Source organism: Lytechinus variegatus, chromosome 15, assembly GCF_018143015.1.
Source record: "Lytechinus variegatus isolate NC3 chromosome 15, Lvar_3.0, whole genome shotgun sequence".
NCBI classification, from domain to species: domain Eukaryota; kingdom Metazoa; phylum Echinodermata; class Echinoidea; order Temnopleuroida; family Toxopneustidae; genus Lytechinus; species Lytechinus variegatus.
The window spans coordinates 2,626,416-2,638,901 of record NC_054754.1 but is presented as its reverse complement, the minus strand read 5'-3'; the positions used below and the strand labels follow the sequence as shown (position 1 = coordinate 2,638,901).

General features: G+C 36.0%; 2 protein-coding genes across 3 annotated transcripts in view; one reads left to right on the top strand and one right to left on the bottom strand.

Annotated features, from left to right (window-relative positions):
- Window positions 1–2,995: 2,995 nt before the first annotated feature.
- LOC121428524 (DNL-type zinc finger protein-like) lies at window positions 2,996–7,370 on the bottom strand. 2 transcript variants are annotated; one of them, XM_041625211.1, is made up of 4 exons: window positions 7,265–7,370; window positions 5,939–6,307; window positions 4,573–4,744; window positions 2,996–3,739 (listed from the first exon to the last, which is right to left on the bottom strand). In XM_041625211.1, the coding sequence occupies exons 2-4, from the start codon at window positions 6,246–6,248 to the stop codon at window positions 3,622–3,624; spliced, it is 600 nt and encodes a 199-aa protein (XP_041481145.1). In that variant the 5' UTR covers window positions 6,249–6,307; window positions 7,265–7,370; the 3' UTR covers window positions 2,996–3,621. The 2 variants fall into 2 exon arrangements, with proteins under 2 accessions (XP_041481145.1, XP_041481146.1); XM_041625212.1 differs by lacking the exon at window positions 7,265–7,370 and adding an exon at window positions 6,945–7,064.
- A 73-nt stretch (window positions 7,371–7,443) lies between these two features.
- LOC121428523 (probable ATP-dependent RNA helicase DDX31) overlaps window positions 7,444–12,486 on the top strand; it is a 43,151-nt gene continuing 38,108 nt past the window's right edge. The window contains exon 1 of the mRNA XM_041625210.1: window positions 7,444–7,606. Coding sequence (XP_041481144.1) covers window positions 7,544–7,606 — 63 coding nt within the window. The 5' untranslated portion in view covers window positions 7,444–7,543. The remainder of the gene's footprint in view (window positions 7,607–12,486) is intronic.

The following is a 12,486-nucleotide window of genomic DNA, read 5'->3' as shown; positions in this document are numbered from 1 at the left end:
ATTTTTAGGATTAAAAAGCAGCAAAGCTATTTTGAATATTATTGAGACATTTTGTAATGTTATGGAACATGTACATGTACTATTATGCTGTAAATAAAGTGTAGGTATCACCATACATGTATGTGTTTGAAATAACTTAGTGTCAACAAGCATTGCTTTGATTTTCTGAAGTTGCAGGCTGAGGGATGCGGCAAGAAATTTTCAATCAATTGCAAGTTTATTCTAGGCCCTTTAATCAGTCATAAATCTGCATGTAGCTAGTAATTGTTATTTTGACATTGATTGAGGATGTACTTCTTGATACAGGAAGTTTGATTTGATCTACTGAATCAATGAATATTGTAAATTGACATTTGCCATCGATTGTAAATTTCTTGATACATTCCCCCCCTCCTCACATTCAAGCCCGGCGCTCACTATATGATTCGTTGTAATCCAAATTTCAAAGAAATTGTAATAACATTTGATATGAACAATCAAACCAATAAAATCTGAGTAATCAGAGTTCAGAATGTGGTAGGACTATTGAAGTAGAAATTCAGCGAGTCAAGTTCGAACCTCCCTTTGGGAATTAAAGCAAATTTAGTTCAAAATTGTAATGTCATCATCGGGACTTACATGTACACATTTTAAAATAATGCAAAATGCGATTTATGAAAAGATTGTGTCATATCAGATCGCATAGTGTGTGCTGGGCCTTTCAGTCATTGTTGAGACCCATCTTTCAAAAAAGTTCAAATAAATTCAAACCAATTTCAAACTGAGAATGATCTCAAGATAGCAAATGAGATCAAAATCAAGGAGTTTGGTTTTACTTGATCTATTACAAATTGAGAAATGGATCCACATTTTCTACATTTATACCGAATTTTTTGCTCTGGCTTTTTTGTCATTGCCTAATGGAAAGGGGTGATCCTCGTGTTTATATGGGAATCGGCTATAAATCAGACACTCTCTCTCTTGCTTTCTGTCAGAACTCTTTAATTCACAGCCCAAATTCACAAAGGTTTAACCCTAAGAAGACTGAGGTGGGCTGATTCAGCCCCCCCCCCCAGACATTTTTCGTGATAAATCTGTTGCGCGTAATCTTTTGACCGCGTCGCTTACTGACTTTTTACATTCAAGTCTCGCGCAACTTTTGAGACCAAATTTGCGTCCCCCGGGTACGCGGTTCCAAAATTATGTTTTTAGCCAAAATTCATAAATGTATCATTATTTTCCATTTACTGATTGAAATCAATTAATTCCATCTTATAAAATAAAGTCCCCGACAATTTCCATTGAAAAAAATAAAAAGAAATTTAGAAATCAATAAAATACATAAGAATGTAAATGTGATTTTGAATTTTATTTCAAATACATTTGATGAGATTCATATAAAGTGTCTGTTAACCAAAAATTGGCATTGTAAGGGCATTATTTAGTTAATTAAAGCAAACTTTTGATTTTACGCATAATTTAGCATAATTACATGTAACTACCAATGAGATTTTTCGCAAAATTTGATCTTGTAGGTTTGTAGATTATGTCATTGATAATTCGCGATCGCGCGATTGACGACCGAGATCATGGGGGGGGGGCTGAATCAGCATATTAGGATCATTACAGAATTATGAAAATAGCTGCATGTCAAAACATTCCCTTTTTCCTGTGCATCACAAAATTGCTCCTATTTACAATCGAGACAGTAAAAGCAAATAGACACATTTTGTATGGAATTTAATTTTTCTCATTTGACAAAATTTACAAATTACATACATATACTGTACATGTATTTACATGTATATAACTGATTATGTCCATGTTAAAGTTTTGCCCATTTCTTCCAATACTCACATGGAACAGGGGCGGATCCAGTATTTTCCAAAAGGGGGTAACACATTTTTCAGAGGATATTTCGTACCCGAAAAAAATTGACAAGCAAAAAGAAAGAAAAAAAAAGGTCTTTAATTTCAAGAGGGGGCAAACCTCGGTTTTAATGGCATTTTTACATAAATTTTAATTTTGCTTCTCTAAAGGGGGGGGGGGCACGTGCCTCCTGTGCCCCCCCCCCCCCCCTCTCTGGATCCGTGCCTGACTTGGAACATGCAGACTATGTGATTAACTCAAGTTATACCAAATGATCGTTAGAGAAAATGGGGAAATTATCAGAAGAAAAGTGTTAAATTATAACTTTACTCACTGTAGACAAAATAATAATTTATAGCCTGAATATACATGAGATCTTATGAGGGTTGGACCCAACAGATTTGAGACCACAATGACTTTAAGACCATAGGCCTTTACAACCTCTAATTGTGGTACAGGTATTAATCTTGGTCTGGTAGTAAAAAGAGCTGTGAATGATGGGATCAATGGAGATCCTTTTACACCATCATCTTGCATGCCAGTATCCATTCAAATGTGACTAGCCACCCCAAAAGTAACAATACATGTAAGTCGCCCACAATGACGTTTGATATTTTGATTGAGTTTGTAAAAGCACATCCTAAGCTTCAAAATGATACTCTCTTACGATGCGAGTAAAAGAAAATTACTTGCCACCTCACAAATTCCCAATTTAAGGAAAAATATATATATCATGAACACATAATTATTATATATGGCCTGAAATAATATCTTCTCCCAAATAATTTGATACAATATTCATCTGGTATTGCTTTGAGGTATTCCACTGTGATGTAAAGTTTGATTTGCACTGAAGTAAGGTGATGAATTCATATGCCAATGATGTCAAAATCCTACAGTGTACATGAGTTAGTAAACATATTTACAAATCCCTTTTCAAATAACATGAGAATTGATACTAAATTGTGTTTATTAAACAAAAGTAATGTTTATTGAATAGGTGTTCTACAATGGATTTAATGCAACCCTTGTAAGATTATGACATCATTGACATCTGGGTCCCGTAACACAAAGGTTAGCGATTGATCGTACGCTTGATTTTCACGATCGATTGTACATTGTAGTCAATGGAATCAATCGTAGAAAAATGTTCTAGATCATCGCTAAGCTTTGTGTTACAGGCCCCTGGATTCATTAATTGCAGTCATGCCTTACTTTGGTGCAAATCAAAAGTTTCAATGAGAATATTTACTGATTTTATATCCCAAGTGTGAAGACATACCGTACCACTCAAAATGTTTGGGAGATATTTGAATTCCGGCCATATATAATTATTATGTTTTCATGAGATATTGAGAGGTTCCTCTTTTTTAACTCGCATGGTATGACTCTTCAAAATTGATCAACATTAACCAACACTAGTACTTGATTGAATGTAAAAGAAACTAAGCAAGAACTTCAAAAATAAGGAGAAAAGTAAATAATGTTTGAAGTATCACATAAACTGCCATTTTGGGAAAAGTGAGGTTGGACGATTTTCTACAGAGTAAATCCAAAACTGAAATAATAATACCAACATGCTTAATAGCATATATCATTACCCTGGCTTTAGCTTTACAGGCAATCATGAATTGCATTAAATGGTTTTCAGAGTCTGCAAGGATTACTGATATTTTGATACTAATATCTCAAAATGATCCCAAAGCAAGTTGTGTCCTTCTGTTTGTAAACCTGTAAACTTGCTTCAGGTGAGTGATGCAAACAGTCTGAATATCATGTCTTTTCATCAGTTTGAGCATCGTTATCAAGGCTTGAAATTTCCAATATGTCATCCTCTGTAAGCTGAGATCGTACCTCCTCACCTTTCGCAGCCATGATTTCTTCTATATTCCTGTACAAGGAAAACAACATAAAAAAGATAAATGCTTTGAATGTATAGCTTTTCACCAAAAAAAAAATGAGTAGAAAGGCATTTCACAATAATGAAGGCCATGTCATTTGACCAAACTTTCCAGGTGGGTGTTTTATAAAGCTGTTCGTAAGTTAAGAGCGACTTTAAGAACGACTGGTGAACCTTTCTTACGCACTAAACCATCATCAATGGTGTATACCATTTACGAAAAGAAAGGATCACCAGTCGTTCTTAAAGTCGCTCTTATCTTACGAACAGCTTTATGAAACACCCACCAGTGTTACTTTGGTATGTTTTCAAGGCCTAATTTAAAAAAAAAATTCATATGCCTATGGTGTATATTTTTCATTTTATAGGAAGTTCAAGTAAAAAGCTGGGTAAAATTTAATTGGACCTTTGTTTGACATTACAAAATTTGAGTATAAATCCTGTCAAAATCAAATCCATAAAATTCATAATTTTTCCTGAGCAGTTCAGAAATGTATACCAAATGTGAAGATTACTGGAAACCCTATCTCATGCCAAAACACACACACACAGCAAAATTAAGTTTATCTTGGATCTGAATAACAAAATTAATTTTGAACAAATAATCATCAAATCTCTTTCCCATGATTAGGGATTTTTTTTATAATTTAAAATCATCCATGAATCCACATAATTACTACTATTATTATTATTTTTTTTTGAGGGGGAGGTCGAGAACCCTCACCCTATTCATCTCTGTAACAAAATTATGAATGCTGCATCGTAATTTCCTCCCGCAATTATTCTCTTCCTCTTTTTTAGTTTAAATATTTCAATTTTCTTACCTTCCCGCCCCTTTTGCTCCTTTGAACCAGTCCAGGTTATCAGCAATGAGATGATTATTATCGCATCCGTTACACTTGACGATGACCACGCCCTTCTCATAGGCGTGCTTGGAGATGCTCCTCGCTGTACGCATCCCACATACTTTACATGTGAACGCAAGATGGAGTTTGCCTGTACAAAATGGAATTGATCAACATAAGGGCAACACTTTCAACCAAACTTGTGCTGGAAAACACTACTATCTTCAAATGGAATTGATTTGCAAACTGAATATCTTCAGAAAACATTCCCATAATACATGTATGTTGAAAATACATTGCAATTTAAAATGATAAACAATATATTGAAGTAGTGTAAAATTAAAACCTTAACATTGTTCATAAACGTGTTCAATAAACCTAAATATATAATAAGTGGAACTTCATCAAAGATAGGCTGTTTCAATCATTTCAACAAAATATGGAAAGTGAACATCATTATTATGCTCAAAGTCACTGATAGTTATTTATTATATTAAAATGCAGGCTAGTTTGGAGATAGAAGTTCATAAGCCAAGTCGGCCAATATGTTATAAATTTGCTTGAACTGGTTTTAAACTTTTAAAGTGAATAAAAAAGATATCAGCAAAATATATTAAAGACTTGAAGGGGAAGTTCACCCTGACAAAAAGTTTATTGTAAAAATAGCAGAAAAAATAATAAAAAATATTGCCGAAGGTTTGAGAAAAATTCATCAAATAATTAAAAAGTTATTAGAATTTCAATTATTTGATTTGTGACGTCATATGCGAGCAGCATTCCTACATAGTGAATGGTAAAAAGTCAATGAAATGTCATTTTCTCAGAAAATTGAAAATGGTTTTCTCTGTACCTTTTGTATATCAATAGACAAATCATTTCACACCCAATCATGAATAGAAAACAAAATTAAGTCATCAGGAACCATACAAAATTTGAAATTCATGCATTTTATATTACATAACACATGGGGCAGCTGCTCGTTTATGACGTCACAAATCCAAAACTTTGAACTCTAATAACTTTCTTACTCTTTAACGGATTTTCCTCAAACCTTCACCAATATTTTTTATTATTTTTTCGGCGATTTTTACAACAAAGTTTTCTTCAGGGTGAACTTCCCCTTTAATAGCCACACAAGTTTTGTCTTTTATGTACAACAAAACTTTTACATCAAACCTTTTCAGGTGGGGCAATAGAAATTCTGGAAGAAAAAAAAAGGGTGAAGGGTCTAGTCTTCAAAATTCTGTCAGGGCCGGGGGCACTCTGCCCTCAATGTACACCCCACCCCCCCCCCCTCCCCTCTCAACACGCTGGTGTAGCTCTTAAATTTGTTGCCACTAATTACCTGCAATTTTACCAAGTGCCTGCTTGGCTGCAGCTGCTGAGGTGTCATCTGCTTCTTTTGAACAAAAACATCTTTTTGGTTCTTTGTTTAAAGCATCTTTTGTGGAATAAAATATGTGATCCTTTTGAAGAGTTTTTACCCGTCTTGAGGCAGAGAAATACAAAGAGGAGGAGGCTCCTGTTTTCTGGTTAATCAAAGTAGTTCCATGTCTAATGATGGGACATAATTTCATCCTTAAATTTTGTCGGCTTCCAAAACTCCATGTTGATAGGCATCGTTCGAGTCCAACTCTAGCTACAGAATTCAGCATCTTAATTGCTTAGCCGGCTACAACTTCTCTAACGGCTTTTCTGAAGACTGAACGAACATCTGAAAGACAGAATCAAATAGAGATGAAAATTGAAATAAGTAATGTAACATGACCGTTTGTACACTTCCAAACTCAGTCTCCTATGCTCTCCTGTACTCAATCAAACTAAGCTCTCCTTTAATTAAACTAAAATTATTAAACTGAAGATAGGGTGAACACAAAATAAATTAGAAGTTGACAAGATGAATATCCCTACAACTATACATGCTATAGTACAAGCCCTATTCCCATCACTTAGTCATGCTCAGCTCAGGCTAGTCAAACATGCACACATCACTAACATTAGGGTGTCTGGAGGAAAAATTCATTTTTCTGCAAAGAAGAAATTTGATGCCGTTTCTGATGGTATAATTTTTAAATGATTTGGAAATCAGATCACATAAAAATTGTGACAAAAGTCAAAGTGAAAAAATTGTACCAAATAGAAATTTCACTTTCCCATCAAGACAGTTCAATGCATGGGATGGGGAAATGGCAATGGCAATCTCAACACACACCAAAATAAGGGACTGCAAACTCTTAATCCATATTTTTAAATGAATCAAACTTAAATTTTCTCTTTCCATACCTCCCGAAATATAAATTTTAATTGTACTAGCAGATTGTTAATCTTTAACATGTTTAAGTTTTACGTACTATCCAAGGGCACAGGCAAGCTTAGACCAAAAGCTTCAGACTCCACTATTATGTTGGCTCCACTTTACCAAATACAGATTTTAAAAGAATTACAAATGTTCATAAACTCCTTGAAACAGATGGTTGCCAGGCAGGCTCAGCTGTCTACTGTCCGACTGTAGCCTACTGATGCATGATGTTGAGTCAAGCTCAGCTCTGACTCTGTCTGATCTGACACATCACTCTTCAAAGGAAAAGTCATCTATCATAAGTCAGCTGCTTCTTTTTTATCAAGTCATTCATTCAAGTAGTTAAAAAAAATGGAGTAATAACGTTTTTACCTCCTTGCAAATATATTCTCTACCGCCAATGTTACGCCGACTCCAGTTTGGTGTCACTTGGCCAACCCCTTGATAGACTTGGTGAATTAGCCCATGTGCTATTCAAATGCTTGTACCAAGGAAACGTGATTTCGCCCATTCACTTGCGTTGAGAAGAAATTGCATTCGCTGGTGATACAAGCGTATTTGGCATACACGTGATCGCGGGCAAGCATTGATTACGCAATACGTCGGAGTATGCTGAAATTGTACCCAAGTTTGTGTTAATTTTTATTAAGAATGGCAGGTAGTGACAGTGGACTAGTCTTAAATCTCGTATCCAGTGTCGGAACAATAAAACAGGTGAGGTAGACTCTAGATATTTACGCCTGAATCATTATTGTAGCGATTTTCCAGTTACTCGTGATATGACATCTGCTCATCACGGTCCCATTCGTAGATTATTTTGTCATGAGTGCAGAAATGCCAGCGAGGTGTGAGATTTTGGGCAGGGAATTGTGACTCGGCGTGATGTTAGCTGAGATGACCAGGCATTGTGTATAATGTATAAGGATAATTTTTTATACAGGTGTGAGAGTGGGATTTGCGGGAAGAGCGAGAGTCCAGAAAACAGAAAAGCATGTTTGTTGCAATCATGGCAATCGCAAAAAACAAAAAATGTTGAACTGAAGGCGCATTGCGGCCTCATAACATGGACCTGTTAGAGCTAGCAGCCATCTGTTTCGAGGAGTTTAAATTTTTTTTTATTTACTTAAATTCCTCCTCGTACACAGATAGCTCGTGACCGTGCAGCGGCCATTAGGGGGTTAACGATTATACCATTTTTTGCGCCATCAAGTTTGGTAAAGTGGATAAAATATGTGCCTGAGTGATAGAATGGAATGTAAAAAAAGTAATTTTGGGAAAAAAAAAGTCAAGGCATTCCTCTAAAATGATGATTGAAAGGTTAATGTCTTATTCAGTGACAGCCTGTGAGACTGAATTTTTTTCCTCCTTCATAGGGTGCCGCGATCGAGTGGTTTAAGGCTCCTCATTCATTGCCGTGGCGTAACAGGTGCCTGTTATCAGAGGGGGGGAGGGGGCAGAGCCAAATATTGCCCATTAATTCCGTCTAGAATTAGTGGCATAACTAGGATTTCAGTTAAGGGGGCAGTAGTGAGCACGGGAAGCACGTTCCGGGGGATGTTGGGAGGGAAGTGTACCCCCCACGAGAAACGCGGAAGGTCCAACGTACCTTTGCATTTTTCCTTATCTGCAGCTCACTCATCTATCTTAATACGTCCTCTGCCAATTATCGGAGGGAGGGGCAGAGCGAAAAAATTCCCGGTAATTAAGAAGGGCGGTAGTGAGCAGGCAAAGTGTGCGAAACACTTAATAATGAGCGTGAAAGGCGCTCCATATTATAAGGGGAGTTTTCCCCTCCCGCGCAAAGCATGGAAGCTACAACTTTTTCTTTGAATTGTTCCTTGCCCGCTCCTGCTCTTCTTACGTTCTATTCCTGTTAATGTAGCGGGGGAGAGAAAAATTTTGAACTGCGGAAGCTCCGTTTCTTTGAATCGTTCCTTGTCTGCATCCGCTCTTCTTACGTTTTCTGCCTGAAATAGGGAGGGGCATAGCCAAAAATTTCCCATTAAATAAGTCTAAAATTAGTGGCAAAGCTAGGATTTAATTCAAGGGGACAGTAGTCAGCACGCGAAGCGTGTGAAACGGGACACGGGAGCAGACAAGGAACAATTCAAAGAAAATGTTGGAGCTTCCGTGCTTTGCGCGGGAGGGGGAAAACTCCCCCTCATAGAGAGCGCCTTTTGCACACTCAGTAATAAGTTTTTTTGCCACTTCCATGCTCACTACAGCCCCCTAAAATGAAATCCTTCTGGACTTATTTTCCAAGAAATATTTTGGCTCCACCCCCCCCCCCGAAAACAGGCAGAGGACGTATTAAGATGAACGGGAGCAGACAATCTTCCATTCTTTTTGCGGGGGACACTCCCCCTCCCTGCACCCCCCCAAGGGAGCACGCTTCCCGTGCTCACTACCAGCGTGCTCCCTACCGCCCCTAAACTGACATCCTAGCTATGTCACTAATTCTAGACGGAGTTACCAGAATATTTAGCTCTGATAACAGGCATATGCAGCTGCAACGAGGCACCTGATGAAGGAAAATAACATTTTTTTAAGTCACTCTTGCGGGCCTTCGGTCAAGTGGTCGGACCCCTCTCATTCAGGGGTGCACAGCGGACATGTGTGCCCCTCCCCCTTTTGAGAAGCAAAATTAAAATTTGTAATGTAAAAATGTCATTTAATTTTTTTGGTATATAAATATCCTTAATTTGTGGTTATTTTTTTTTTTTGCATATCACAATTTTACCCCCTCTTTTGGAAAATCCTGTATCTACCCCTGATTGTGTCGAATTCAGCCCTGCAAATCATCAAGATCTTGAGGAGGAATTACAAATACTTTATTTAAGTGTCCCAAAAGGAAATAATCACAGGGCGCGAGGTCAGTGGATCTTGGTGGCCATTCTAATCATGGTTTGATATCTAAAGAGTTCTTTAATTAGAACGATGTTGGATCAAAGGACAGGAGTGCTAGTCCTGAATCCACCGAAGATGCAGGTATACTCCTCGAACCTGCCTCTCAAAATGTTGTTGGATTAACGACTATGGTACGATCTTGTCATTAATCATTTGCTTGTACATTCGCCCACTAACACTCCTTTGGAAGGAAAAGGTTTTTGCCAGCTCAGGCATCGATGAAAGTGTTCACATTTGCCCTTTCATCAAGTTTTCGAAATTTTGGAAAAAGTGGTATCTGCACCTGTTGTCTTCAACATCGGTAAATTTGGTCATGCGTGGCACAAATGGTACAAATAGGGTATCAATGGAAATCTGATGAGTTTCTCTTTCACATCCATGCAGAATAATTTCACAAAATTAAACATAATTTGAATACCAATCTTCTAGATTTGGATTGCCTTTTCCTGAAACACACTTTATATGCACCATTCATGTCACCTCCGATATCAATACTGTCAAACCTCAATGGTTCTAGGACTTGGAGTGTGTTTGTTGATTGCCAACAGAACAAAATGGCTGTGCACCTATTTTTTTTTTCTTTCACCCTTAACAGGTGCATTTATTTTCCAACAAAAATCTCACATTCGGTTACAAAGCCATATACATGTATATAACATTCTACAAATACAGTTTCAACGTTTCAGGCAAATTGTACATTTTTCGTTTTCCCTTTTTCACAAGAGCATTATTGTTATCAATTCGTATTTTAAGTTCCTTCAAAAAAGTAAACCACAATCTTTTCTTCCTTTGATCTGTTCCCTTTTCGTTCCTCAGAATCAACATTTTGTATATGCTCCAGAAAGCAATAGACATGATATCATCAATACTTTTTTCTTGATAATTTTTCAACAAAGTATTAATGTCAAAGCAAAGTTCTACGTTATAAACATTCTTAACCATCATAAACAGATTATCGAAAAAAGGAATGTTCATTTTGCATTTCAACAAAACATGAAGTAAGTCTTCTGTGCAGTTACAAGCTTCACACTTGTCAGAATTGCTAAGCTGCCATAGAAATAACATCCTTCTAGTAGGAATCAAGTTATACAGCATTTTGAAATTAAACTGTTTCAATTTGTTTTCTTTTGTATTTTCTAGATTTCTTTGAAAGATATTTTTCCAATTTATGTAATCATCAGTTAAGTTTGTCCAGTATGATGGACCATCACTACTTCTTTCATATGTTAATAAGATATGATAAAACAATTTACTGGAACAAAACTTAATTTCTTTTTCTCTTTGACGCACTGGTATTTTTGGAATTTCTAACAAACTGGTTTCCTTTATATTATTCATCCAAACTTTCGGTACTGCCTTTTGTAATTTGGAATAATCAAATAGGACTCTCGCCTTTGTTTTTTCAGCATGAAAGTTTTCTTTCAATTTTGAAAGAGATATAAATTTACCTTCAATACAAATATCTTTCAAAAAAATTATATTACTTGAGTACCAATCTTTGTAGAAAAGTGGCTGATTATCATGAATGATATATTTGTTATACCATAAAATCTGATTATTTGAATAAATATCGTCCTTTTTGATATTTCCTTTAAAATATTACCACGCTTTTATCATTTCTACATAAAACCATGGCAATTTGTTAACAAGACATTTTTCTATCATGTATTGATCAATAGTACAATTTAGAAGGAGTTTGAGACCTCCAAGTGTTTGAAAGTATATTAATGCAAAATCCTTCCAGTATCCATGTGTGTCATCAACTATTCTAGCCAACCATTTCAATCTAAAACTCTGTATCAGTTTCTGAATATCAATCATTCGTACGCCACCATCCTCGTAATCTCTGACAATCATTGCTCTTTTCACTTTGTCAACTTTTGATTTCCACAAAAATTGATAAATTATCTTTTCTAATTTCTTAACAACATAACTGGGTACTGAGCAAAACATTATCAGGTGAACTATTTGTCTAACAAGTAATGTCTTAATTATATTGACTCTACCAACAATTGTAAGATTTCTCCTCCTCCAATTATCTACGATTCTCTGTATCTTTTGTAGCTTTGTTTCCCAATTCAGTTTGACAACCAAGTCTAAATCATTATCTATGTGAACTCCCAAGTATTTAATACAGCCATTTGTCCAATGTAACCCAAAATTTTCAAAGTTCCAATAATTCTTTGTGGAGCCTAACCATTTCAGTATTGTTTTGTCTTTATTAACCACTGGGCCAGCAACATTTCCAAATTGATCTATTTCTTCCAAAATGTATTTCATGGAAGACTTTTCTCTGAAAAACACAGACGTATCGTCTGCATATTGCAAGATTTTTAATTCTTTTGTCTCACTGTTGTTTCCAAACAAAAAACCTTTAATTTTATCATTTTTTCTAATTCTGTCTGCTAAAATTTCTACCACTAAAATAAACAACATGGCCGACAGAGGGCAGCCTTGTCTAATGCCTCTACAAATCTGAAATGTTTTTGTTCTCCAACCATTAATTAGTACTGAACTCTCTACTTTTTCATACATCAGTTTAATCCAACAACAAAAGTCTTCACCAAAAATTGAAATTGAGCAAACAATATTCAATAAAATCAAATTCAACGGTATCGAATGCCTTTCGAAAATCAACCAGCATTAATGCCCCTTCTAAGTTTTGCTTTTTCATGTATTCAAAAACA

Bases quoted from the DNA above. Each gene is read 5' to 3' on its own strand.
- LOC121428524 (XM_041625211.1), bottom strand. From the start codon at position 6,248: ATGCTGAATTCTGTAGCTAGAGTTGGACTCGAACGATGCCTATCAACA. The intron at 4,745-5,938 runs GTAATTAGTGGC...CATTTTGTACAG, and splicing joins GGCACTTGGTAAAATTGCAG to GCAAACTCCATCTTGCGTTC. The intron at 3,740-4,572 runs GTAAGAAAATTG...TTCCTTGTACAG, and splicing joins GGAGCAAAAGGGGCGGGAAG to GAATATAGAAGAAATCATGG.